At 40.8% G+C, this 27,037-nt stretch overlaps 5 protein-coding genes across 9 annotated transcripts; 2 read left to right on the top strand and 3 right to left on the bottom strand.

Moving 5' to 3' along the window:
* Positions 1 to 4: 4 nt before the first annotated feature.
* On the bottom strand, positions 5 to 5,292 carry LOC135617036 (probable protein kinase At2g41970). 4 transcript variants are annotated; one of them, XM_065116907.1, is made up of 8 exons: positions 5,154 to 5,292; positions 4,415 to 4,570; positions 2,857 to 3,110; positions 2,637 to 2,763; positions 2,276 to 2,549; positions 1,316 to 1,448; positions 1,146 to 1,232; positions 11 to 812 (listed from the first exon to the last, which is right to left on the bottom strand). In XM_065116907.1, exons 2-8 carry the CDS (start codon positions 4,497 to 4,499, stop codon positions 690 to 692), a joined length of 1,083 nt encoding a protein of 360 aa, XP_064972979.1. In that variant the 5' UTR covers positions 4,500 to 4,570; positions 5,154 to 5,292; the 3' UTR covers positions 11 to 689. The 4 variants fall into 4 exon arrangements, with proteins under 4 accessions (XP_064972980.1, XP_064972979.1, XP_064972978.1 ...); XM_065116906.1 differs by having other exon boundaries at positions 5,128 to 5,244; XM_065116905.1 differs by lacking the exon at positions 5,154 to 5,292 and adding an exon at positions 4,759 to 5,045 and having other exon boundaries at positions 14 to 812.
* A 51-nt stretch (positions 5,293 to 5,343) lies between these two features.
* On the bottom strand, positions 5,344 to 10,859 carry LOC135617038 (leucine-rich repeat extensin-like protein 3). Of its 2 annotated transcripts, XR_010488591.1 has the most exons (8): positions 10,309 to 10,859; positions 9,994 to 10,049; positions 9,872 to 9,917; positions 8,702 to 8,785; positions 8,118 to 8,237; positions 6,429 to 6,508; positions 5,750 to 5,980; positions 5,344 to 5,482 (listed from the first exon to the last, which is right to left on the bottom strand). XR_010488591.1 is itself a non-coding variant. In XM_065116909.1 (7 exons), exons 1-7 carry the CDS (start codon positions 10,828 to 10,830, stop codon positions 5,878 to 5,880), a joined length of 1,011 nt encoding a protein of 336 aa, XP_064972981.1. In that variant the 5' UTR covers positions 10,831 to 10,859; the 3' UTR covers positions 5,525 to 5,877. The 2 variants fall into 2 exon arrangements, 1 of the variants encoding a protein (XP_064972981.1); XM_065116909.1 differs by lacking the exon at positions 5,344 to 5,482 and having other exon boundaries at positions 5,525 to 5,980.
* Positions 10,860 to 11,506: 647 nt separating this feature from the next.
* On the bottom strand, positions 11,507 to 16,495 carry LOC103991394 (protein GID8 homolog). Its single transcript, XM_018828666.2, has 7 exons — positions 16,206 to 16,495; positions 15,294 to 15,437; positions 15,023 to 15,182; positions 14,815 to 14,921; positions 13,658 to 13,789; positions 13,231 to 13,354; positions 11,507 to 11,882 (listed from the first exon to the last, which is right to left on the bottom strand). The coding sequence occupies exons 1-7, from the start codon at positions 16,455 to 16,457 to the stop codon at positions 11,743 to 11,745; spliced, it is 1,059 nt and encodes a 352-aa protein (XP_018684211.2). The 5' UTR covers positions 16,458 to 16,495; the 3' UTR covers positions 11,507 to 11,742.
* Positions 16,496 to 17,462: 967 nt separating this feature from the next.
* On the top strand, positions 17,463 to 19,240 carry LOC103991820 (peroxidase A2). Its single transcript, XM_009411361.3, has 4 exons — positions 17,463 to 17,711; positions 17,869 to 18,060; positions 18,427 to 18,589; positions 18,716 to 19,240. The coding sequence occupies exons 1-4, from the start codon at positions 17,478 to 17,480 to the stop codon at positions 19,126 to 19,128; spliced, it is 1,002 nt and encodes a 333-aa protein (XP_009409636.2). The 5' UTR covers positions 17,463 to 17,477; the 3' UTR covers positions 19,129 to 19,240.
* A 5,850-nt stretch (positions 19,241 to 25,090) lies between these two features.
* On the top strand, positions 25,091 to 26,286 carry LOC135616101 (transcription factor MYB54-like). The gene is made up of 3 exons (XM_065115280.1): positions 25,091 to 25,390; positions 25,637 to 25,939; positions 26,027 to 26,286. Exons 1-3 carry the CDS (start codon positions 25,276 to 25,278, stop codon positions 26,170 to 26,172), a joined length of 564 nt encoding a protein of 187 aa, XP_064971352.1. The 5' UTR covers positions 25,091 to 25,275; the 3' UTR covers positions 26,173 to 26,286.
* The last annotated feature ends 751 nt before the right edge of the window (positions 26,287 to 27,037 follow it).

Here is a 27,037-nt window from a genome sequence, read left to right as displayed (position 1 = left end):
TGGCTAGTCAAATTGGAAAAGACTTGGGATTTTAAGGTCTTGGGATCAAAGACTGTCTGTCACATGATTTTTAATGTAAACACAATATGACAGTCTTGGGATCAAAGACCGTCTGTCACATGATTTTAAGGTCTTGCGATCAATTTATCCTTTTATTTTATAATGTGTCATGTCGCACACTGGCTGGATACAAAATCCATCCAGCTAAGCCCGATCATCATGGGTATAAGAACCCTCTTTCTTGTTCCTACTCAAGGAATCGTTTTTGGGCACCAAATGTTAGGAAGCTGACATCTCATCACCCTCACATCCACCCATCCAGATGGTAAAAAAGAAAACTGGCGTTCACTGCCTCGTCGAGGCCGCCTCCATGTCGCCACTCTTTCTTCTGCCTTGTTCATCCTGTGACCCGAGAGTAGAGCCAGCCAACCTAATATGCCAAAATTATGGACCCTGGCTTTGCCATTTCGGGTCATCAGAATCGAAGATATAATCATAATACTCCGCTCGAGAAAGAAATTTTCTAGATTATCTCAACAATATCATGTCTAAGATAATAAGACCGAGTCTCTGACACATGACGAGTGCGCGCATTCACAAAAAAATCCGCAGGATCAGTAGATATACAATAAAATCTCATGAAGGTGGAGAGATGAACGAACTATGCCACGATCGACGTGAGGGGTGGGTCACTGATGGTTGTCCTGCCCTGGTTTTGTGTTGAGAAGAGGCTGAAGTGCCTTCACCACGATCGTCATGTTCGGACGGAAGTCTGCCTCGTACTGCACGCACAACGCTGCTACTGCGGCCAGCTGAACACCAGAGAGAATACCAAGTCATGCAAATGCGTACAACCTTTCGGATACTTTCTGCACATCCTTTTTGACTTCCCCCCGTCCCAGGAATGGATTAAAAATATAAAATTATAAATCACGTTAAGCTAAGCTTTCAGATTTTAAATTATATTTATGCTGAAGCCTAATCAAACTTGCTTGTGAAAGGGGATGTTGGATTTTAGTATAGATTGGCATCATTTCCTTATAGTTTCAGAGATCGAGACAACCATCACTCGATCCAAGTTTTTATCGGTTGCTGACGATGAAAAATCACAATGGAAGCTAATCAAAGAGATGTAGAAGCCAAACCTTGGCGACGGCTTTGGGGGGGAAATCGTTCTCCAGCTTCGGGTCCACGCACTGCTTAACCTTGTCTTCGCTCAACCTTGGAGTCGCCTGCAGGTGTGTGATGCAGCAGATTCAGGAACATGCAGTAGTAGCGTCAGCGTTACTTGTAAATAGCATCTGGTAAAACTTACCCAAGTGACAAGACTCTGTTGTCCCTTTGGCATGGTGTGGTCTACAGGTTTTCTCCCCGTTAGCAGCTCCAGAAGGATGACGCCAAAACTATAAACATCACTCTTCTGTGTCAGCTGGCCGGTCATGGCATACCTGCAAGTCAGAAAATTATTAAGAATTGAGTTATTATGCCATGCTTCTGAGGCAACATAACGAAGCAAATATATAATAACCTTATAAAGTTTGAAGATAGCATATTTCTCATTACAAATTCTGATGCAGCATATATATCTCTCTAAATGTCGAGATCCTTCACATATGCTATTGTCATGAACATCTATCTATTCAGCAATTCCAAATCAAGTAAGCACTTTTTATCATGATCAACATTAGTTTATTTAATTTCAACAAGTACACAAAAATATAAAATATCAGAAGTGCCCTTGATGTTTAGAGAGGAATAAGAAAATCACTGATTTTAGAGGGTTACGTTAGTACTTTTGCCTAAAAAGAAATAAGAGAGTACAAACAAAGGATCTTCTATTTTATATGTTCACAAGAAAAAAAGACATATAGATCCTATAGATGAGATCATGGTCTGCAATACCGAATTGTACCGCCCGGTATGGGCGGTACGTATCGGTCCGAGTGCACTATAACACTGTAACAGAGCTACAATACTCAACACACCTAGGTGTACCGCTCGGTATACCGTATCGTACCAGTACCGAGCCCAGGTCGAAACACCGATACGGTACGGTATTGCGAACCTTGGATGAGATGCCCTACACATTCCAAACTCAATTTAAAAGCATATATATATATATATATCTCAAAAAACTACTCAGTTGTATCATGTGGTCAACACATCATCATTTTTAAGACTAATGACATTTCTGCTAATTATCTTGCACCTGTTTGCATCATTTATGAATGGTTCTTTCCATTAACTAAAGTAGAGATAGGAGTGCAGAACTTACTCAGGAGCATGATAGCCAAAAGTCCCCAACACTCGAGTAGAATGCAGACGAGCCGCCGTATCAGGAGACTGGTTTGTGAGATTAAAATCCGCAATCTTGGAAGCATAATCATCAAAGAGAAGAACATTGCTGGATCTGACATCCCGATGAACAATCGGAGGCTGCACTTTCTCATGAAGATACTCGAGGCCTCTTGCTGCACCATAAGCAATCTTCACTCTTTGGCTCCAGTTAAGGAGTGGACCAGGTTCAGCACCTTGCACACCTTTCCTCCCTGTTCAGGAACAATGCAGCCTCACATTAGCCAAAGAGTAACTATATGCAAGAAAAAGATCACAGGATACATATCGTCATGGTATACCATGCAAAGTGTCATGTAAAGATCCTTTTGCAGCAAACTGATACACCAATATCCTGTTATTTGCTTCCAAACAGTATCCCAACAACTCAAGAAAAAAATCATTCTTGAGTCTGGAGACCATCGATAACTGCAGCAGCAGCATTGTTAAGAAGAAAGGATCAGATCATTGTACAATTAAGGATAGACAAACAATATGTGCTTATCTAATTCAAGTACATACCTGAGCAGCAAAATCAGAATCAGGATCATTTGAGGCACTAGGATCCAGCTTCTTTATCGCAACAGGTTCTCCTGTACTCAGAGTTGCTTGGTAGACTTGTCCATAAGATCCTTCTCCGACCAAAGCCTTCTGACCAAAATTACTGGTCAGTCGATTCAGCTCAGCCAATGGTATGGCTGGTATTTCGATCGGCAGCACCTTTGCAGGTGCCCCACTTTTCATTGTACCTGGTCCCCTTGGATCTCTGCCTTGACCTAAGTCAGGGGAGAGCAACAACAAGATGTAAACTCAACTGGCAAATATTACCTGCAAGCACCCAAAAAAATCCCCAAATAGCCACTCCAAAGAGCAATTGATCTTTCAGAATCAGTAAAGAAGTTACTTATGAGTAGATCTAGCTGATTTGTGAATAAGAGTAATGAGTCCTTGGAGTGATGCATAAAGCCTCTCATTAGGTTTGACTATGAGGATGCTTTCATGTCCATACTATACTTCCAAGAGATTATTGTAAGGCTGCATTGCAATTCTCAAATCCTATATGAGGTAGCAACTTACCTTCACCATCAATATGCATCTTTGGTTTTGCAGTTAGGCCATGTAACATATGTTGCATCCAGATTATGGTAGCCATTCACTGAATGTTGGATAACTTACGACATTTCTAGTTCACAGCTAGAACCCTAAACTTCCATATTGCCAACTGATAGGAATGTGCTACGAAAGACTTAAGAAGAAGGACTAAAAGGAGCATATTGAGATGGCCCTTTTATGTTGCAAAATCCAAGAACAAACAGAACAATATATAAGCTTATTGAAAATTGTTGTCCACAACAAACTAAATATCGCTAAGCATGTTCATTGGGTGGTACCTCACTGCTTATTTTCTTTTCTTAGATATTAAGGATGTCCTTTGATACTAACTAAACAGCAACCGAGAATGTGTCACCTCAATACTTTTCAAGTTAACTTAAGAAAACCTCCAAAGAACAAACAATCAATTGCCATGTTGTTCCTCATTTTAACAACCATTGATTTCAATACCACCTTAATGCCTCATTTTTGAAAATTGGTGTTTCCACTAAGTGGTTATACAAATTAGTTAGCCTAGACAATTACTAGTTACCATGTAAATTCATAACATCATCTCGCCATACTAAAATTATATATATATATATATATATATATATATATAATGTTAACATCACAAAAGATAATGCTGAAAAAAGTAAGAGCAGGATCTGGGTACTGCTCCTAAGAGATATGAGAAAAGATTGAGTGCTATGTCCTTCGTAAGAATATTTCATCAAGGGGTAAATAGAGATGATAGGATTTTGGTACCAAAAGAAAGCCTATAACATCTGTTTGAATGGTAGAGCTGCACAAGAGTTATGAATTCTATGTGGGGAAATATAAAGCCGAAAACCAATATGCTTTAACGAGTAAAATTCCAGGATCAAACTACTATGGCACCTGAATATGTGTTCTTCGGATGACTACCAAAACCTAAATAGCCGACCTACTAGATGAATCAAAGGGTAGAAGAAGGGGACAATTATACCAGGAGCAGCCCGGTTTGGGGGCGCCGCATGTTGGCTAGCCGGTGGACCGAAGAACTCCTCCTCTACACCTCCACAGCACAGCATATTGAGAGAGTCTTGCGTGGGTGCTAATTATCCTCCCTGAGCGGGTGGCCTGGAAGCACCAAATTCTCCCCCTAACAAACACACGAAGAAAATTTCTAAGTAGGGTTCTCCAAAATCATCAAGCAAGCATCAAAGAACCCCGAGAAAACATGAATCAAAGCTCAAATATTTTCCGATTCAACTCATATGGTGTTCGAAGAAAGAAAGAAAACAGAAGAGAACATGCTTCAACGAGGGAACGAGAAAGAAAGATGCGGACCGGGATCCAAGATCAGCGAAGAAGGCTAGCCATCTCCTGATGGGAACGTGTAAAGGGGAAGACTCCGCCCGCCTGATGAGAGGAGAGTACAGAAGAATATGAGGCGGGAGGAGCGGGGCAAAGGAGAGGCAGGACGGACGAGAGGAAGAAGGAGAGGGAGAGGATGATGGCGTGGTTGGTGAGGCGAGGAGGACGAGTTTCGCGGGAAAAGCGGGCCAGTTAAAATAGACAACGAAAATACATTTAAAAAAATGAAAAAGGAGCCCAAACCAAAATAGAACGTGCTTTCACGTTTGTCTTTTAAATAACAGTAGTGATAATAATAATAATAATAATAATAATGATTTATATTTCCTGCATGTTTGTTACATTGAGCAGTTTGCTTGAAATCTCACGAGGCACGTCGCTAACCGCCCCAGTGTTCCGTCCCATGTTTCTGTGTTGGCCCAAGAAGAAGTAGAATTCGTCAGCATCGGCTCGTCATTGATGGTTTACGCTTTCGTCCATGGCCGACCCATATCGTTACGGTGCTCCGGTGACAAAATAGACGAAAAAAATGGATAAGACAGCATCAAACAGGTTATGTGACGGTCACCTGCTTGGCAAACTTGCAGAGTGAACCTTACCATCGGATCAAACAGCAAATACGACATGCTTGAATGCAGTATTCCAGTAGTTGCTTCATACACTGAATGATGATTCGAGTAGATACTGCTACGTGACCCTGAAATTTAGTACAAAACCCAATTGCTTAGCACTGAAGACATGATTTAAACAAATTATGAAGCCTAGACGTTTCTTTTGGAAAAAAAAAAATGCTTCAATTTTTTCATACAATTCCTTCAATTTTTAGAATCCTCGGATAATACATCTGAAGAAGGCAGTTTAAATGGGGGCTGGCACGCAGCAGTGAGTTTGAACACTAGTGTACAACACATCAAATCTTCTCCCTCATCCCACTTCAAGCTTAAAACTCAAATTAAGTACTTACACATCTTCAACATGGATCAGCTATCCGGGTATAGAGTCTCTCATGCCGGCATGGGATAAAAGGAAAGATATAGCTGGTGGGATAAGCCAATTTTCGGATCGTAGCAGACCCCTAATTGCCAACCAATTTCATGGAGCAGTCTCATTTCGGCCAAGCTCACTTGGGGGAGGTAGGAGTAGGGCGAGTCTCTGTTTGCACCGTTCAATCCTCCGAAGACGTTCCTTTCGCAATCTGCATCAAATGAAAAAGAAGGAAATACGATAGGTTATCAACTTGCCATATCGGGTGTCAAATTGCCACACAAGGATGTCCCGCTGCAAGGCAATATGCATTTTCTCCAAGTACACCCCGCATGGAAATTGAGCAAGTTCTTGCTTTCTCGACTTTATGTTTTCTGGAAATAAAACCCATAAGAGAAAAGGCTAAGAGATAACGTGAAGATCAAAAAATTTCACGACCATTGATTCTTTCTCGTGACCATAATTGAACATTAAAGTCCTTGCATATAAAACACCAACAGGCTCTTCCAAATAATCCTTCGCCTCAGAACAACTTTTCCATTTCAACAGTCTTGCCGACAAATTTAATAATAAGAATGAAAACCTCAAATTGGCAGCAGATAACAAAAATATAGAAGGTTAAAATAAATAGATAGAACAAAGTGTAATAGGAAGCATACCGTGCCCGAACACTTTTTGCATGCTTTATATGTATTTCTAGCAAATCACGTTCAGATAACTCCTCAACAGAACCTACAGGCTGCAAGTTAATCATATATGTCAGAACAAGTTCCTTTGACATTATAATTCCAAAATTCTGGTCAACAGCAAAGAAAAGTCATTCAGTTAGCAAGAAAATGAAAGCAGACAAACAAAGCAGCTAAAAAGGCGCTAGGAAAGAAAAGGAATACAGGATCGGATTTCAAGTTTAGGAAAACGATTGCTTAGGATAGGTATATACTGTCTTATTTCTAGTCATGTAACCACTCCTTTCTAGAGCCTAATGATATGGTTTATCAAGCAAAGTAGGAATGGTTACAAGAAGGGATTAAAATAAATAGATTTATGAATATCTAAGTAAAACTTTCAATGCAAGGGATATAGCTTCTTGATCACTTGTAAATTGGCATCTTATTACCAAATATACAAAGAGAATTGTCAAAACCAAACTGTCTGAAACATCTGGTTGTAAACCATGTTTGATCAAGATTACAAATACAAGGCACGAGATACAAAGTCAATGATATTATTACACAAACAAACTTCCTGCTTTCCTTTCAATAATCACTGGTTAACAAAGCAATGTATCTTTACACCACTGCTTAGATAGAAATCAAATGTCTTTCTATCAATAATCTCTGAACGCCGATGATGATTGTTTAAATCTACAACCATGGTGTAATCACTGTTCATGTGTTCAACTCATAGGATATATAACATGATGAACTTTCAGAATTCTTGTGGCTTGTTCTTGTTTGAACATATAATCAACAAATGTATTGTCAGTGTCTGCAATTTCAACGCTAGAACTTTTTTTGTTCTAATTCCTTGAACAGTACATCCTTGATCTTTGGATAACCAACCATTCTAGTTGCATTTTTCATATTGTTCTGCCATCTTAAGATGAACTAAAAGATCGTTGAGTGACACGAGGATCAATAAACATTGCACCATCCTCATTTCGCTACAGCTCATCTGGGAGTTGATGCACAGAGTACTCGTTGATTTAGGACAAAGGAGGCAGCCATACCAACTTGGTCACTGGTCAATTCTCATTGACAGGCATATGAAATTAATTTGAAATTAAAAGAAAAAACCTGAAACAAAATCTAGCATTCCCATAGAAATCTACAGAAACAAGCAGTGAGAGATTCCTGATACCAACCATAGAAAAAGATTAGGCACGAATCATTTAGCCCAAAAAGAATGAAACCCAACCAAAGAGAGAAGACCAACTGAAGCTTTTACATGTAATCCAACCAAAGAAAAAAAAAGAAATCCAACCATAGAAGAATTAATCTCGTTGTGCTCTTTCTTGAAGCTCTTTAAAGAGAATAACCTCATCTGATCCGACCATAGTTCATGGTTCCTAGTAATATTCCCCTTTACTTTTTATAAGTTTAGAGCTTAGACCAACTCACTAAGTGAATCAAGTGAAGCTTCAACTGAATATTAGTTTGGCCTCTAGTTCCAATGGACAGTTCAAAGCATTTTAGGAGAACATAGACTGCTTAAAGACAAGCCTGTTGCTTGTTGACTAATCATTGAGCCCATTTCCAACTACTCTAGTATCTTCAATAGCTCATAATGTATGCAAAACAATGAAATTATACTCCAATAGCAAGGCTAACAAAAATGTACAAAAGGACCTCTTCTTCCTCGATAACTTCAGCTTCAGCATCATTTTCGTGTTGTTTCATCACTTGAGAATCAATCATAGATGCAGGCAGAGGTCTTGGAAGGAGCTTCTCGGCATCCCCAAAGTTTGACTGCAAAAAGTAGATAGAGCACTGAAGCAAAAGAATAAATAACAGAAATTTCTAACTATTGGCATGATATCCCAATCCCTACTCACCTTGGTACATGCCAAATGTGGTCTATATGCCTCCATGCACAAAAATGAATTCTTGATTGTTAACAATTGACATAGTAGTATATTGTTCTCTGAAGTCTGAATGCTATAAAACATTTCTATAGGACCTAGAGCAATCAAGCAATGCACTAATTTTATATCTGCCAAACTATAAAAAAAAAGGCAAGACTTCTTGAAAAAAAAAAAACTCCATTTGAAATGATAGAGCAAGTAACTACCATTCAAAATAAATACTTATAAATATACCAAGCATAGAAGCTCCAAATGCATAAAAACTTCACATAGCAAATAGATATGGCAAGAGAACAAAAAGTTTTTCTATAGCTTGAGGGGCAAAGCTCATTTGAGGGATATGTCGACCTGAATTTCATGAGACTGACCGTTCCGCACCCATGATCTACAAAGAGAATAGAGAGAGGGCGTGCATCCGTCCAGTACTCTAACCTTCAATCAGCAGAAAGGTACCATCAATAATGAGCTTTAAAAAAAAATTATATACAACTGCCCATAGATTATGATATTAAGGTCTGAATTTATGCCTGTTACATCATACATGAACCCTAGCATGTTTAACATACAACGAACTGCTAAAAAATTACAGAACTCCTTACAGGGCCATAGCACTAGAAATTCAATCAGCACAATTAATGACAACGGTATAAGTCATCCAGAATAGCCGTTTCGATATAGCCTGTCCACTGGAATTCTATCTAACTAGTCCTCTTACAAATTCTAGAGCTTGGAAGACACCCAAGGATTTTATTTTGCAATTATCATGCGACATTATCTATTGATAAAGGATGCCCACAAGAAAATAGCTATTATTGAAGCCATCTGCTAATTGGAAATATGAACAAATGCAGAAATGTTTTTACTGATGAAGAAATACTTTATGCAAACAATTGGATGACTGAGCTAAATCCAGTAATAACGTTGCACCAACTCTAATCTATCAATCAAAGGCTGCAACTGGGCACCAAAATTAATGTAGGCCCTTAGAATTCCTTCTTGCAAAACCAAGTCAACAATAAACAGAGATGTGCATAACTTATCAATTATGTGAATGCTAAAAAATGAAAGACAACATGCTGTTTTCACATAAAAGGTTTCAAGTTAACATATTATTCTACAAAAATATAAGCAAACAGTGTTAACTCCAATATTCTAAAATGCATCAAATGCTATGTTAATCAAGAAAGAGTTTGACATGGCATATCCATGAAATTTCCATAACATTAGACATGTATATTCACTCAACTAATCTTCACATGTAATACTCCAGCTACAGCCTATAGTTGATAGAAACTCGGTCTCGTTTGTAATTCAGGGCTATTTTACAATGCCAATTTCAATAATAATTTATGTAAATCAACTACTCATGAAGAATACTTTAGTATGCTAAATCTATCAAGCTTTGCAGTTAACATTGAAGACATAACTAACAAGATATATGCAACTACGTTTAATTTTTTTTTTCCCCGTTCACACAAAGTCATGAAAATATCAAACAAATCCCTGTGTCTTGCTTACTTTTCGATCGTTAATCATGAAAATATCATCTTCCCTTATCTTGTCCCTGCATAATTCAGTCCGATCAGTGCTTGCAGGCAGAAACACAAACACGTAAAGAAATAATGGGATTTGCCACTTACCTCTCCTTAACATTTTTGTTTTCTTGCGTTGAGGATACTGATGGGAGTAGCGTTACCTGATCAATTTAAGATTTAATGAAAACAAATGAAATGGGAATCAGAGGTCAATCCCTTTGCTATACAAGAAGATACTAATATCCACAATGAAGATTATATGTGCAAATATCGCTACAGAGAACAACACAGGTGTTGTGATGACTACATAAAGAAAAGGCGAGATTGACGTAAATTGTAAAGAAAGAGAGGAAGAAAGACAAAGATGAGAGAGAGAGAGAGAGAGAGAGAGAGAGAGGGGAAAAAAATAACACTAAAAACCTTTGGTAGGGCGGCTACTGGAATGCTCTGTGGAGGGCCAGCGGCGGCGACGGTGGGCCTCGGGACCACAAGAGGCGTCGCGGACTGCTGAGCTGAAGGCGCGGGAGGCGGCCTCACGTGGTGGATCGGCACGTGCACCTGCGCGACCATCTGATCGGAAGTGCCGTACACGAAGGGCCTGGCCTGGGTGACGGCAGCAAAGGTCATGACAGCGGTGGGGGTCGTGTTACGGATGTACCCGGCCGGACTGGCCACCGAGACGGCCTGATCGGCGGCGGCCGGGGGAGGCCGGGAAGCGGGCCTCGGCGGGAAGCCGCGGTGGTGGTAGAGGAAGCCCTGAGGTGGCGGGGGAGGGGGAGGGTTTAGGGGTTTTCCGAGGAGGGGCTGGGAGGAGAAGAGCGGCGGGGGGCGGAGAGGCGGGGAGACGAAGGACGGCCTCGGGAGGGGATGGGCGGCGGCCGCGGCGGGGGGGTCCGGGGCCGAGGAGGGGGCGGCGGAGGCGGAGGAGGTGGGGGACGCCATGGCGGGGAGATTTGGGGGATGAGAGTCGGTTCAAAAACAAAAGGCGACAGAGAAGACTTTGCGGCCCTCTTTCGAGTTTGGCCCCCCATCTTAACAGACTCGATTCCTCTCGCGTGCGTCTCACGTGCTCAGCAGCCGATGGATTATCTAAAGGATGACGCGGTCGTCGTTGGCGTCCGTCAGTCGGAACTCGAGCCGTGACTCAACTCGGTACTCGAAAGGGTCTCCGTGAATCGTGACCCAAATTATGCGAGAGTTGTTCAGCATATCAATGTATGTTCCTGGAAGCTAAGGCGTCTCTGGTTCACATTCAAGCTTCGACATTAAGCAAAACTAGATACGAAGCATCTACTAACAACGGAAGCTTCAGCTGCGTGGCCAATACGAGGAGGAAGAAAAGGAAACCATTCTTTGTCCTTGCTATCATGTTCTGAAAATAAAAACTCTCGTATATATAAAGTTTCACAAAATTCTGTGACCATATGCTGGTGAATCGTTTGATTTACGACAAACTTGTGTTCGTAAGCCTACATTGTTGTGGAAAACAGACCTCACAAGTTCGATTCAGACAATGTGTCCATAATATAATCCAACAACCAGAACCGGCTTTCTGCTAGAATCTCAGCTTAGTCTTGGAGAAGGATAACCAAAACAACAACAACAACAGCAGCAGCAGTGTAAAAACATTTTCCATCAGAAACTTGTTGATATTTCCATCTCTAGCAGGCACATAGCCGAACTGGCAGAACAACAGTGAAAAATGTGGTTTCAACATTACATCCCTACATGTAAATCTCGATGCGCAAAATCAAATTCACCAAGTGCATGTAGCGTCCAGATTCCAGCATCTGATGAAGCTGTTTTCTATGACTTTGTTATATTGATACAGGAGCACCAGAGAAAGAAGCCAGGTTAAAACGACAGATGATATGGACAAGCAGTATCTGGAAGTTCAGTCGTCATCAAGTCGCAGACTAGTGGAAAAGCAGCATTCTCATCCAGTTCGTTTTGAATGCATATCAGCATCTTCAGCAGGGTAGGAAGCTTTGGTTCTGCCCATGGACAACCATTGATGATATCAACAAAATGACTTAAACTAGTACTTGCACATTTAGCAATGTGTATGGAAGCTTTATGAATAATTCAGTCTCTAATGTCATTCACATTGTATTTAGCTGTATGGCTGAACAGCAATGTTTTCCTTGCCCTTATAATCTTGATTACCTTTTTTCTTGACTGGTTCACTTCCAGTTTCATGAAACCCATAACCAATCCAGAAATGAGAGGTTCTAAGGTGAAGGCAGGGAAATTCGAAATATGTGACAGGCAATATCTACATGGAGGTACTACAGGAGCAAAAGGATGAGTGTCACAAATATGAAAGTCTCCTATCAGATATCTACCTACAAAGAGATACACATGTTCCATGGTAGCAAGGTGTAAATCAAAGCATTACCATAAACGACCAACCTCACCTGGTTCCTATGGGGATCGCTGTTGGGTCAGCCCCATATTCCCTTGTATCCCATCTCAATGGACCCATTCCAGCTCTAGCTGGAATTGTAGTGTATGTTTATTTGGACTCATGCATTGAATAATGAAGTTGAATCAGTAGCACAACAAAAGGCTGAAAAATGAGTGGAGTGGCAAAGATCTGAACCAAAACAAAGTTATGAGAATCATAAATGATATCAAGAATAAATACTGAGCACCAGTGTGGATTGTCTGGGTGTAGGTTTGGGCTAGTTGAATCAGGCAAGCCTAAGCATTTTAATTAACTTGGGTCTGCTTTTAACTCAAAAATAGATAATAATTATTAGTTTGACCTTAAACTCTCATGTTAGCTAGTTCCAATTTTTGTCATATTGATTAATTTTGATCAGGAATCTTTTGCACCCATTCATTACAGAGATTAGATGAGGGATATGCAACACTGATGGATCTGCCTGAATGATGCCTTATGAGAGCATTTAGAGAAAAAAAAACCCAAAAATTAGAAAGCAGAAATTTTTGTAGCTATATATACAGACTACACATTTGTATTAATAAGCACAGCTGATATGACAAATGGGTCGGCATTTGAAGGAAAAAAAGCTTTAGAGATTGAACGGTTCCAACATTAGGACTCATGCAGCATGTTGATGTCTGACTTCGAACAAATAATCATTTGGGAAGCATTGCTAAACATACAAGGACAACAATAAAAGAAAGGGATATAATATAATCAAAGTGAATCCATCTAAGCCAAACAGAAATGAGCTCTGGAACTAAAATTGACATGGGTATATGGAACCAAAATTGTACTCATTTATTCTTTTTTATACTCTCTCAGCAACCTAACGAAACTCTTTGGTTCATTATGATCTGTGTACAGGAATATATGAAATTAGCAAGACCAACCTTTCTCATGATTTTGACTTGTTAGTATGGCAGCATTAACCTGGCTCACAAGTTTCAAACGTTGCGACGGACCTAGGAGCGGGAAAAGGGTTGTTGTCCGTATGAACTCCTTTAGAAAATCTATCTGCCAAAACCAAGTTTCTTTTTGATCAACAACAATTGAGCAAATAATTAGAGCACACGCTATATCCAGAAAATTTCAAACATAGTAACCTCAATATATAGCCCCCAACTGCAACATTGCTTAAGGAAAAGCACATTCAGAATGTTGAATAAAGTTACATATCATGAAATCATCCAATTAGAGAAGGATAAGTTTCAAGCCAAGTGTACAAATGTTACTCCTACCATATTCAGTGCTTACTAGAAAAACATAATTTTCAAGGGCTAGACAAAACAAGCATGAAGAGATGCTAAAAAGAATCACATTATTCTCGATCCCTGGTAAAATCTCATTTATAGCATGCAGCAGAGCCATTTCCATTTCTCCAGCATGAATCATCTCAATCATCCTCTGATGTTGAAGACGGAAGTCAATTTGGCGGTTCATGACAAGTATCTGCCAAGAATGTATAAACAACATAAGAAGTAAGGATAACGAATCCACATACTACCTTGAGCAAATTTTAAAAACCTGATGTCAAATTTCAAAATAATATAACCATAAAAAATCTGACAATGATCTCAAACTGTGGTACATAATCATGAATGGATCGAACCGAACCTGTAACTGATCTTAAATTAATTAGATTTTGTGTAAAGCTACTGAAAGTTAAAAGAGAAGAGCGGGGGTATCGGGAAGGTCGATGTACATAGCCTTGCTCCTAAAAGAACCCGTCACATATTTTTGTAACAGAATTTCCAAATCAACAGTCCAATGGTACGCTTAACATTTGTTATAAACTTGTGTTGCATGTTTATATCAGACTTGAATTGCCACCATTCAAGGGTATGCCCTGGAACCGTGCTCCTAAAGAAAGCACACATTGATTTGTTAATGGATCAGATCAGCCAATTTTAAACTGATTAAGCTGTGTTGATCATATTAAGTAACTGGGACAAAGTACTGTTAACAAATTTCATGAACTAATCAAGCAGAGACAGACTCATTGTAGTTAGAATTGTAGACAATTTATTAATGCCCTAAACAAAATGCCAAAAGCTACTTCGAATCACAAAAATTGGAAAATGATATGACTCAGCAGAAAGAACAAAAAAAAAAAAGAGTTTGTTTGATACTATCAAACTTAGGCCAGCATAATGATCCACAAAAGGAACCATCACCAATCTAGCATCTAAAACAAGCTTAGCCTGAGTGTATAATAATTCCAGCATTGGTGCTAATTTTTGTTGTTCATTTATAGAAAAAAAAGCTCAAGATCAGATCATTTTGATTTCTTAAAACATGTTCTAACCAAGACTGATCCCTCTACAATCTGCACTAATCATCTTGACATTCTTCCATTATTTTCAAAATCTTTATATTAGGACAAGATGCCGTTTTGCTTATCCAAGAGATAAGTCTGCTTAGTTCCTTGACCCAATACAAGAAGTACAGATGGTGAGGAAGCAATAGATCCTTACCATAGGGTCCAACCTATTGAGTTTCTCAATCGTCTCCTTCAGATAGCAAGACTCCACAGCCCTTAGCACCGCCCGGCGTTCAAATACAGTAGCAAGATCAATATCGGCTAATCATCGACAAGCAAAGGCAACATTGCGGATAGAGATTCAACATTGGTGTAAAAAAGAATCAGCCGAGAACGACGAAAATGCCAAGAACGAGGCGTACGTTCGGTGCCGGACTCAATCTGGAACTTCTCCGCGGCCTCAGCGTAGCCTTCGGTGACGAGATAGTTCATCACGAGCTTGTTCACGTCCGCGTCCCTAATCCTGACATCTTCCAGCCTTCTTTCCCACGCCCGACACATAATCACCCTCTTCGACGACGGCTGCACCCAACCGATGAGTCAAAGCAAGAACGGCAACATTAGGGATCGGAAACCCTAACCCCAAGAGAAGCAGGAAGAGAGAGAGAGAGAGAGAGAGAGAGAGAGGATTACCCCTGCTGCATCCATAATCAAGGCCGGAGTATCGAGACGCGGCGAAGATCTCGCTGGAGTCGGGGGGTGGGGATTACTGGAGCGATCAAGGAGAAGAGAGACTCGGGATCGATCGAGGTCGGTGGTGAGCGATGCGAGACGGCGCTGGGGAGCCAAATGGAACGAACGAAGAGACCGGAAAAATATTGGCTTATATTTTCAGTTTTTCGTTCTTGAAATATTTTACTGAAATTTAAATAAAATTGGACGATTTCTTTGCTAAAAAAAAAACTCATTTTAAGTTTTTCTCATAAAAAAACTCAATTTAAGTATTTAATTTTAATTTTTTTCTCTAATATCCTAAATATCTCTTCTCATCGTATCACCTATCTCCATATGAGCTTTGCTAACGCAATGCCTAATCATTTTAATTATATTACCATCTTCTTTTCTTTCGAGTTCTTATTGTTCTTTTGTGATTTTCTTCGTCCAGTTATAACCATATTATCGTGAGATCGCGTCTTACGTTCATCACTATAATGAAAAAAGAAAAAGATGATGATGACATATATTTATGATATTTGAAAAAAAAATTAAATGAGAAAATTAAAATATGAGACATCCGAAAAGCTAAAAAACAAAGAGATATTTTTTAGAAATCATCTTAAAAAATTGAAATAAATCGTTGACTAAAATTGACCTGTTCAAATAAAAAAAATCGTAATAAAATAATATAAAAATATGTGAATATCAATAAAAAAATAATATGTAGAATATCACTACAAACACTTTCGATGCAATCAAAAAGTACTCAACAACACATGTTTCTGCTCGCGTTGACCTCCGATCGAGGTTGGTCAATATGTATGCATCAGATCACTGAAGAATAAGAAAAAGAAAGAAGGAAGAAGAAAAAGATGACACACGACGTACTGTTGTTACACGATCTCCGTGATCATCGGATATCATCGAGTTGAGATCACACGAGCTCTCATTTCTCGACTCACCCATCACCGATGCATTGACGTTTGACCTTTTGGAGAGCATCATCTCCTTCCTGAGGTTTGGCAAGCATACGCCAAACAATGATAACTGGCCTTCGAACCTTCCTTCCAAGTCGCGGTCAGTTTCAAGCACTGCGGCTGTAAACGCCGACAAACCAGCGAAGAGTGCGAGGAAATCCATCAACGGTGACCCAATGTCACTTCCCCAGCAGAATCTTCGTCCTTGCAGTGTTCTCATAGTGTTTGCTCGTGGCGTAGGCAACAGCTGTAGTTCCATTCCTGCACGCTTCTTTGATTTCCTTAAGTACTAAGGAAGGAATCACTGGCTTTTGATTTCCTTAAAGAAATCTTCTTTCCGTGGGTGTTGACTTTGCAACAGTCTTCATCTTCTTACTGGATCTTTGGATCAGCTTCATCTTTTCATGTATCTGATCATTACACTTACTGAGAAATGAGAAACCGAGGATGACGACTCACAACAACCAGTCAACCGAGATCCATGAATTGGTGGCAGACAGGCTGCCCAACTTGGGCGAGGTCACGCCCCCTATTGTGGACTTGGACATGGGAGAAGCTTCTTTAGAGATGGTGACTGCGCCTTGATGCATATGATGAGAGCCGCCTCCAGTTGTCACCATATGCGCCTATTCCCTGGAGACATAGGTTGTCCTCATCTTCCACTGATTGCTGGCTGCATCGGCTAATAAATCATAATTTATATGAAAAATATGGAAGGAATCGATTATGATATAAGAAGATTGATAGGCTTACGAAACACTATGTTTTGTTATCTGTATCATAAAGACTCCAGGAATGAATGCACAAAAAGAACACGATTCACATAGCATTAATGTAATCAGGTATAGAATGCATAGATGTATATTAGTCTTGCCATTGAGGAGCAAAATGAGACTCCATAGATCACTATCTGAGTGTGTCCCACATGTGACCTTGGAATGAAATGACAATATTTGGGATAGGTATGTCAAAGAGTACTTTTTCTATTGCCATCTCTCCCCTCAATTATGTCGCTTTGACTAGAAAAGTCTTTAATCAGACACTAAAGTAGAACCTTGATTTGCTAAACAGCGAAGCTAAACCATGCATGCATGAATGGTGATGATCTTGCCTGCCCAGTTCTCCAGTGAATTGCCTATAAATACAGGAGCATTGTGAGTAGTTCCAGCACAAGAAAACTAGAATGGCTTACTCTTCTTCTTCTTCTTCTTTGTGTTCAGTGTGCTTAGCCTTCTTCTTCTTCTTCTTCACCCTTCTCCTCCATGGCTCTCGAGCTCAGCTGAGCTCCACATTTTACGATAGCTCATGCTCAAACGTGTCGGCCGTCGTCCGAAACGTGGTTCAGCAAGCCCAGAGCTCTGATGTTCGTATCGTCGCGAGCCTCCTTCGGCTCCACTTTCATGACTGCTTCGTGAATGTAACCTTCAGTTCTTCTCCAAACTTGACTAATTCTGCTACAAGTTCTAGTCATCAAAGTTCATCTTGATCTTGAAAGACTCATAAACATGATGCTTAATTAGTCATATGCTGAGTGCCTGGGGCACCGGATGATTAGCTTGGTTGCTGTATTGTAGGGCTGCGACGGTTCCATTCTGCTGGATAACAGTGACAGCATACAGAGCGAGAAGGACGCGGCGCCCAACAAGAACTCGGTGCGGGGTTTCGATGTGGTCGACGACATCAAGACCGCGGTGGAGAACGTTTGCCCGGGCGTCGTTTCCTGCGCTGACATCCTCGCGCTCGCTGCCGAAGCTTCCGTCGACTTGGTATAAGCTTTACCACAACTCAGCTTTCGTGCTTTGGTCCTCATCCCTATAAATATGTGTAGCTTCTCCTTCTCTTAGCTTCTCCTTCACTTGGAGGCTTTGACAAGCAAGACCGACCCAATATTGCAAATATACTCGAACTAATTATTCTTTTAGTATGTATATGGACACAACGACCAGCATATTGGACAGATTCACGGGGTTAACAGTGTTCCTATCTCAAGGGAGAGAACATCCATGTGAAGTCAGATATAAAAATGAGATAATGAATGCATGAGTTGATTAGTATAACCAGGACGAGTCAAAATAATTAATATGATAGCAGAATGGTGGTGTCAGAACTCATCAGCAATGTGTTGTTAACAGGCAGGAGGTCCAACATGGGGTGTACTACTGGGAAGGAGGGATGGAACCACAGCCAACCCTACCGCTGCCAACAACATGCCGAGCCCCTTCGATGACTTGGACACCCTCAAGCAAAAGTTCTCGGATGTAGGCCTCGATGACACTGATCTGGTCGCCTTGTCAGGTAAAAGCTTAATCCTGGTTTCACTCTTCTTTTTTCTATCTCGTCGGGATAGAGAAACAAGTACGTAAACGGCCTTCTCATCTGGTTCTTCTCTGCATGGCATGGCATGGCATGGGATGCACGCAGGAGCTCACACGTTCGGCCGCGCGCAGTGCCGCTTCTTCAGCAGCCGGCTCTACAACTTCAGCGGCACCGGCAGCCCCGACCCGTCGCTGGACTCCACCTACTTGGCGACTCTGCAGCAGAACTGCCCCCAGGGAGGAGACGACACAACCCTCAACAATCTCGACCTCACCACGCCCAACACCTTCGACAACAAGTACTTCACCAACCTACAGAGCAACGAAGGGCTGCTGCAGTCCGACCAGGAGCTGTTCTCCACCAGCGGGGCCTCCACTATCTCCATCGTCAACAGCTTTGCAGGCGACGAAAGCACCTTCTTCCAGAGCTTTGCTTCCTCCATGATCAACATGGGGAACATTAATCCACTGACCGGGAGCAACGGAGAGATCAGAAGCGACTGTAAGAAGGTCAACTAGGGGTGCGTGCGTGTGTGTTTGTTGACTTTAGCTACTGTATACTCTGAATAAGAACTGCAAGAAGTTGCTGCGAAAACTATGAACCAATGAAGTGGGTGCTCATGTTATCGGACCAAGTGGTCTAATTAACAGGACGACTAATACAACAGTATGTATCCAATGTTAAATCGAAAATTATCCACCAAAATATGCATGAAGCACAAGCAATTTAAAATTTCTTTCAGGAAACATTTCTCAAGACTTCTATCGACAATCTTGATTATGAAATGACCAAATATTCTCAATGCCTAAGCTAAAAATCTTGGCTCAAATGTTCTGCTGAGGAGTTGATTCAAGCTCATTTTGTTGATTATTAACAAAATAATAGTGCTTCATGTTGTTACCTGAGAATAATACTTTGATGCCATACGTGAGATGTCCTTTTCCTCTAGATTTGATTGGAAAAGGTGGTGTGAAATTGCGGCCATGAAAACCTTCTAATGCCAACAACCAATCTTACTTGTGTTTCGAGTGTACGAACACACGGAGTTCTTTTCGAGAACAACGATCCCTTTGACTAATTGGAAGCAATACTGGCTTCTTTTTCTTCATCCCCTCTTTCTTCAAACATGTTCCCTGGTCCATATGCCGACTTCTGCTGTCTTGCAGCATGTGCCGATCGGCTAGTCATCCTGCGAACCAAACAGGGAAATTTCATCAGATCTTCTCAGGCAACTCTGTTCAGAGACATTGAATAGAGACGTTTATATCAGTGTGTAAGAGAATAGCAGCCTCGTCAAGGAATCTGCAGTAGATAATTGTAATCACTGCATAATCCAACGTCATGTACACAATAACAATCTGCACAGATTTAGGCACATACAAAAATGTCAGCGGTAATGATGCTGACATTTTTTGTATGTTCAAGGTGGAGGCTTAGAACCTGGAACGGATGCTGAATGGCTCATAATGCAGCAGGCATTAATCAGCTTCCACAGATCATAACTCATTGCAACTAGATGGCAAATCATAAAAGGAAATGAGAGATGAACCAGAAATGCTCAAGATGAAGTATATGACTGAGAATTCTGCAACAATCTTCAAGTGCGTGCCGAGATTTTGTTATATGTTACAGAACCGATCCCATGTAATTCGTGATTTGGAAACGAGAAGTGACTTTATAGAGATCTCACAAAGAAGAGACTTGATTATGTCAAGCTAATGTTAGTAGAAAAGAATGTTAAAGCAAGCTCTCTGGTTGCCTGTGCTGTTCTTCAAAGCAGGGTTTCCACAAAGATCCACAGATCCATCTCCACTATGTAATTTTTCATTAACATTCTAAAGATACCAAATCAATGGCAAATTTGTTGTACAAGAAAAAAACGAGGAAAAAAGTTATCAGGAAAATATAAGGAAGTCTAATTCTATCAGGAAATTTCAGGTAATGAACGCTATAATGGCAGAAAGAAGTGTTAATGTCGCTTTTATTTGTATCAGCGACTAATTCGATGATTCACAAGTTATTTCTCCATATGAATCTACAACTACTTCAGCGAAGAAAGCAGTATCGTCACTTGATACTTTGGAAGAGTATCAACCGTTAGTTTGGCAAGTCCCATAATCCCACATCGGGAAAATTAGACTTGTTATCTCGTCTTGAAACTATAAATAAGGGCCTGGGCTTTGAAGTCAGATGTACCACAGGCAGCACAAGAGGCACCACAAGAAAACCTGCTTACGGTTTGGGTTTTTTCTTGTTTAGTAAGCTGAAGGCGTTTTATGGCATAGGAACATCTTCCTAAGGCATTTGTAAGTATCCCTTTTTTATAGTAGTAATTTGCTCCTCTTTCTTCCGTGGATGTAGGTCAAAGTCAATTGACCGAACCACGTATATCTGGTGTTCTGGTGTTCTTATCGCTTTTATTCTTTCCGCTTTATTGTCTTTGTTGTGTTGTCAAAATCATCCTTTGGTAAATTTCTTGAGGCTAGCTCTAACAAACTGGTATCAGAGCCTGGTTCTGGGATCTTTTGGCAACGATGACAATAACAAAGATTGTTGTCGAGAAATTTGACAGAAATGTTAACTTCGGCATGTGGCAACTCAAGATGGAGGCCATTCTGGTTCAAGACGGAGTTGATTTGGCACTTCAGGATGCTGAGAACATTCCAGATGGTACGTCAAAGGAAGATCTTGCGGGTATGGATAAGAAGGCCCGATCAAGCATCATTCTAAATCTCTCTGATGAGGTTTTACGGGAGGTAGCTACGGAGACTACGGCTAAGAGCATGTGAGATAAGCTTAAAGCCTTGTACATGAAGATGACAGTGGAGAATCGTCTCTACTTGAAGCAAAGTCTATATATGCTTCGGATGATTGAAGGTACATCTATACTCTCGCATCTTGATAAGTTTGATTCTTTGGTTATAGATTTGGAGAATATAGATGCAAAAATTGATGATGAGGATAAGGCTTTGTTACTCTTGTGTTCTCTTCCCCAATCTTTTAAGCATTTCCGTGATACTTTGATTTATGGAAAAGAAACAGTTTTGTATCAAGAAATTAAATCTGCACTGAAATCTAAGGAGCAGATAGACAGGAATATCGCTGGGAAAATAGAGGGAATCAGGCCGAGGGTCTAGTTGTTAGGGAGAGAATGGATAAAAGAGAATTTGACAGTAGTAAATCTAAATCTAGATCTAAATCCAGACATAGAAATTTGGAATGCAGATATTGTCATAAAATGGGGCACATTAAATCTGATTGCTTTAAATTGAAAAATAAATTAAAGAAAAAGGAAAAATTTGTTGAGAAAACTATTGAATCCGCTGAAGTTAGTGTAGAACTGATGAGAATGTTGGAAATATTTTCTCTGCTATTGATGACAGGACGATGTCTAAAAATGAATGGATTTTAGATTCAGGTTGTTCTTATCACATGTGTCCTAATAGGGATTTGTTTTCCACATATGAATCTTGTAATGGTGGAATTGTTTTGATGGGCAATAATGCTGCATGTGATGTTGTTGGTAGAGGAACAATACGAATTAAAATGCATGATGGTATTGTGAGGATGCTCATTAATGTTAGACATGTTCCTGATTTGAAAAAGAATCTCATCTCTTTAGGCACCCTAGAGGCCCTTGGGTGTAAATACACAGCTGAAGGTGGAGTTATGAAAGTTTCTAGAAGTGCTCTTGTTGTTATGAAAGCTTGTAGGTCTGGTAGCTTGTATATTCTGCAGGGAACTACTGTCACAGGTTCGGTTGTAGTTTCGTCATCATCATTGTCTGATTCTAACATCACCAAATTATGGCATATGCGTTTGGGTCTTATAAGCGAGAAAGGTTTGAGCATATTGAGCAAAAGAGGTCTACTTTGCAGACAGAGTACTGGGCCACTTGATTTTTGTGAACACTGCATTTTTAGAGAGCAGAAAAGAGTCAGCTTCACTTCTCCGGCAGTTCACAAAACGAAAGGTACTCTTGACTATATTTATTCAGACCTTTGGGGTCCAGCTCATGTTCAGTCTAAGGGTGGTGCTAGGTATATGTTGACTTTCATTGATGATTATTCCAGGAAAGTTTGGGTTTATTTTCTGAAGCATAAAAATGATTAGAGCCTCGGGCTAAAAAGTACATTTTCCTTGGGTATGCTTCTGGGGTGAAAGGATATAGATTATGGTGTTCTGATCCCAAATCCCCAAAATATTACTTTTGATGAATTATCTATGTTATCTTCCAAAGAGGAATCTACTAGTTGTACAAATGACAGTGCACAGAAGCAGGTGGAGCTTGAGAGTGGGAGTTCTAATTCTTTTCAGTCGAACTCTTCTACTCAAAGAATGCCAGTAGGTGGTTACGAGTCTACTAACGCAGATAATCCAGAGGAAGAGTAATATTCCATAGCTAAGGATAGACCACGGAGAGATATTTGACCATCACAAAGATATGTAAATTTGGTTGCATATGCTTTGTCTGTTGCAAAAGAAACAAGTGAAGTTGGTGAGCTTACTTCCTACGCAGATGCAATTTCTTGTGATAATTTCGCTAAGTGGTTAATTGCGATGAATGAAGAAATTGAATCTCTCAATTAGAATAGAACTTGGGATCTTATGAAGTCGCCTTCGGGTAAGAAAATTGTTGGATGCAAATGGGATACCATTGCTGAAAGAAAGGTCCTTGTTCAGAAAATTTATACGAAGGACAATCCAGTTGATATGTTTACAAAGCCTCTTCCGGTTTACAAGTTCAAGCAGTGCTTGGACTTGGTTGGTATTTATTGTTGGTGATTGCCCGTTGGGGCTTTTGTGAAGAAGGTGGAGCAAGTTTTGTTGGGACATGCCAAGGTGGAGATTTGTTAGTTTGGCAAGTCCCATAGTCCCACATCGAGAAAATTAGACTTGTTGTCTCATCTTGGAACTATAAATAAGGGCCTGAGCTTTGAAGTCAGATGTACCATAGGCAGCACAAGAGGCACCACAAGAAAACCTGCTTACGGTTTGAGTTTTTTCTTGTTTAGTAAGCTGAAGGCGTTTTATGGCCTAGGAACAGCTTCCTAAGGCATTTGTAAGTGTCCCTCTTTTATAGTAGTAATTTGCTCATCTTTCTTCCGTGGATGTAGGTTAAAGTCAATTGACCGAACCATGTATATCTGGTGTTCTGGTGTTCTTGTCGCTTTTATTCTTTCCGCTTTATTGTCTTTGTTGTGTTGCCAAAATCATCCTTTGATAAATTTCCCGGGGTTAGCTCTAACATCAACCCATCTCGATCTCGAAGCCATGGATGCGACAATACCCAACAACTAGATGGAAGATCCCAAAACCTAATCGAAGAACAGAGATCTAAAAATCAAAGGCTCTGGCTCACAAAATAGAGCCTTGACCTATCAAGCGATCGGGAAGCGGAGAATCAGGAAACCCATGAAAAATCACAGAGCTAAGCGATTCTGGCGCAGATCACAAGAGTGAAAAGAGATCGGACCTCGTCATCTCTCTCTATTAGCTGCACGTCTATATGAACATTTTCTCCTCCCAACAATTGTTGCTCCACCTCTTCGATGGCAGCCATCGATCACCGATTCGAGGATGCGCGGGGCGGAGCTCCGCCGCATTTATATAAGGCAAGGCGGTTTCGGGTCCGTGTGAAACCACTAAAGAAAAAGAACTCCACGGTGCGCATCTAAATCGGACCCACGAGTGTACCGCTCTACTAGCTTGTGGGACCAGAATCTCGAGAGTAGTGGGTCCTCCGGGTAGACATTCGGCGGGCAAGTGGGCGTGCGTTCGAGGATGACAGGTTGGTTGCTTCCGGTCAAGGGCATGGCCATCCGACGGCTACGGATTGATTCTTGCGCTTGTCCGGAGCCGTTGGATGCGCCCACCTCGCCCGCTTTCGGAGCCTGTCAACGAACACACAGGTAACTGTCGTACCGAACAACTTCCGCTTGCGACTGCCTTTTTTATTTACCAAAATGACCTTATCTTCTTCTTCTTCAATTGCACGGCACTACCAACTTATGAGCTAAGAGCCAGAGGGAGAACATTTGATTATAACTTTGGGTTCTTCTTTCCAACTATGCCTGACTTGTTAATGTGTTGTTGCTGACAGCAATCTAATTACTCATTTCGGTTCAGGGTTCCTTTCCAAGACCATAATCGTTCCATGTTGTGTCTATTCTTTCCAACTTATTATTGAGCGCATTAAATCTAAATTGCACCTTTTTCTGATGGACTTGCCTTCATTCACTTCAACGAATGGGATTGCTATCAACTACTAAGATATTACTGATTTATACATGATACATATCTGGTTAGCATACGTAGTGTAGAAACAATGGAGAGATGTTGAAAGGAGACCGGTGTTCACCTCGCCAAGCGACCCCACAACCTCTCTCTCTCAGACGTCTTTAGCGTACCATGAGTTACGCCACACGGACCATCAATCCATGGAGTAACTGTCGTATAACTCTTTGTCTTCCTCTCATCCACGAGAAAGCCCATCTCCTTATTCTGCAGCCATCCTTACATCATCTCCTCATGATCTCTTACCTTCATCTTATCTTCTCAATATACATATATGTCCTCGCCGTGTAGTTCCACCTGCATCTATTTCCAAATCTTCTCCGAAGTTGTTGTACGTGCTGTAGCTCTTGCTTGTGTTTCCTGGTGCGATGCGCAGTAGAGGCCATTGGAGGCCGGAGGAGGATGAGAAGCTCAAGGAGTTGGTCACTAGGTATGGTCCTCATAGCTGGAATGCCCTCGCCGAGAAGCTTCAAGGAAGATCAGGTGCAACCATATGAACAAGACTCATGCACCTCTTGCATAGTGTCTTCTGATTCCTGCTGCTCCTTTCTTGTTCTTGTTCTCATGCAGATGGGCTGCTTTGCTATCCTTTTCTTGAGGGAAAATAAGTCCTCTTCTTCTTCTTCCTCCTCCTCCTCCTCCTCCTCCTCCTCCTTTCTTCTTCCTATGATTTTGTCATGAGGTGTTTCATTCAAAGACAATAGTCATGTGAGGTAACGCCTGGACCAGGTAAAAGTTGCAGGCTGCGGTGGTTCAATCAACTGGACCCGAGGATCAACCGCAGCCCTTTCACGGAGGAGGAAGAAGAACGGCTCCTTGCTTCCCACCGCGTCCATGGCAACCGATGGGCGGCCATCGCAAGGCTCTTCCCTGGCCGCACCGACAACGCAGTGAAGAACCACTGGCACGTCATCATGGCTCGCAGGCATCGGGAGAATTCGAGACCTTTCTCAAAGACAGCTTCTCGATCCGAGTCGAGGAACATCAACCAGAAACCACTACCAAAGGATCAGTACTCCTCTAAGATCCATGGTAATCAACTGAGAAGTCCCACTTCTTGATCTTACATCAAAGTGATTCTCACGATCAAATGACCTATGTAAATGCGATTGATTGCAGGTAAAGAATGTTCGATCCAGTTTCACGATTTCCTTCAGGTAAACACCGAGCCTAATGGCAGCAAGTGCCATTCGAGCATAGCAGAACAAGAGGAGGTCCCTTCATCGATTTCTTGGAAATCAGACGTTCCTCATAAGATGGCATAGTGTGAATACAAACTATGAAATCATGTAGTACATATCTTGTGTGGCCATTGAGCTTGTTCTTGTACGTTAATGAATTAAATACACATCTAAATGAAGTTTATCTTGATTGAATTACTGATGGTGGTGACTCCAGCACTTCTTTCTGAGTTCCAAGTGCAAAGAATGATTCAAATGATTGAGAGCAATCAAACACAGAGCTATTTCTTCCCCCCCGCAAAATATATTTTTCTCAAGGTCTTTGTTTCACCCTTAAGCAGACAGTAATGATGTCTCCAAATTTATTTTCATTAATTAATTAATATTCTTGTTATGTTGAGATTCTTGATAAGAATGAAGCCATGCATTCTTTATAGGCCTGAAAAATATTTGTCATCTTCAAATACAGATATGTATCAGTATGACAATGAGCTTTTTTGTGATGCATACATGTGACAGCCTTGTATGAGTGTGGTCCTAAAAGAACATAATTGCACATACCAATTGGTCCCTTTGTCCTTGTCAACAAACGGCTAAGCAAATCCAAGGCTAAAAATTGTTATATGAAACATCCAATTTCATACCATATTATCATTTAAACATTGTACTAAAGCTCTCATTCTTAATTACTTTGCACATTTACATCGAACTCTATTCTTAATTACTTTTCGAGCTTTACGATCTTGAGTATCTTATATTTTTCAGAAGGATAGAACGGTGTGTAAGACTAGAGGACTAGCTCAGATGTTGCTTGCTGCAAATGAAGAGCTTGTCAAGTGCTTTGATCATGTCGAATGATCCTTCTTCTCTCTTCAGACAAAGGAAAGAACTGCTTTCGTGAATGAGTTCTTTGTTTCTGTTTGCTGCTTGAAGGAACAACGACCAACAC

This window comes from Musa acuminata, chromosome BXJ2-7 (assembly GCF_036884655.1).
Source record: "Musa acuminata AAA Group cultivar baxijiao chromosome BXJ2-7, Cavendish_Baxijiao_AAA, whole genome shotgun sequence".
Lineage (NCBI taxonomy): Eukaryota > Viridiplantae > Streptophyta > Magnoliopsida > Zingiberales > Musaceae > Musa > Musa acuminata.
The sequence above is the reverse complement of the archived record's forward strand: the minus strand, read 5'-3'. Positions and strand labels throughout refer to the sequence as shown.

Coding starts and splice junctions, on each gene's coding strand:
- LOC135616101 (XM_065115280.1), top strand. CDS start 25,276: ATGCGCAGTAGAGGCCATTGGAGGCCGGAGGAGGATGAGAAGCTCAAG. Junction 25,391..25,636: donor GAAGCTTCAAGGAAGATCAG/GTGCAACCATAT, acceptor CGCCTGGACCAG/GTAAAAGTTGCAGGCTGCGG. Junction 25,940..26,026: donor GTACTCCTCTAAGATCCATG/GTAATCAACTGA, acceptor GATTGATTGCAG/GTAAAGAATGTTCGATCCAG.
- LOC103991820 (XM_009411361.3), top strand. CDS start 17,478: ATGGCTTACTCTTCTTCTTCTTCTTCTTTGTGTTCAGTGTGCTTAGCC. Junction 18,061..18,426: donor CCGAAGCTTCCGTCGACTTG/GTATAAGCTTTA, acceptor TGTTGTTAACAG/GCAGGAGGTCCAACATGGGG. Junction 18,590..18,715: donor TGATCTGGTCGCCTTGTCAG/GTAAAAGCTTAA, acceptor GGATGCACGCAG/GAGCTCACACGTTCGGCCGC.
- LOC135617036 (XM_065116907.1), bottom strand. CDS start 4,499: ATGCTGTGCTGTGGAGGTGTAGAGGAGGAGTTCTTCGGTCCACCGGCT. Junction 3,111..4,414: donor CCCAAACCGGGCTGCTCCTG/GTATAATTGTCC, acceptor CCCCTGACTTAG/GTCAAGGCAGAGATCCAAGG. Junction 1,233..1,315: donor AACAGAGTCTTGTCACTTGG/GTAAGTTTTACC, acceptor ACACACCTGCAG/GCGACTCCAAGGTTGAGCGA.
- LOC135617038 (XM_065116909.1), bottom strand. CDS start 10,830: ATGGCGTCCCCCACCTCCTCCGCCTCCGCCGCCCCCTCCTCGGCCCCG. Junction 9,918..9,993: donor AACAAAAATGTTAAGGAGAG/GTAAGTGGCAAA, acceptor TGAATTATGCAG/GGACAAGATAAGGGAAGATG. Junction 5,981..6,428: donor GCAAAAAGTGTTCGGGCACG/GTATGCTTCCTA, acceptor CATTTGATGCAG/ATTGCGAAAGGAACGTCTTC.
- LOC103991394 (XM_018828666.2), bottom strand. CDS start 16,457: ATGGATTTCCTCGCACTCTTCGCTGGTTTGTCGGCGTTTACAGCCGCA. Junction 15,438..16,205: donor ACGGAGATCGTGTAACAACA/GTACGTCGTGTG, acceptor TTGGCTCCCCAG/CGCCGTCTCGCATCGCTCAC. Junction 13,790..14,814: donor TCAATAGGTTGGACCCTATG/GTAAGGATCTAT, acceptor CATTCTTGGCAG/ATACTTGTCATGAACCGCCA.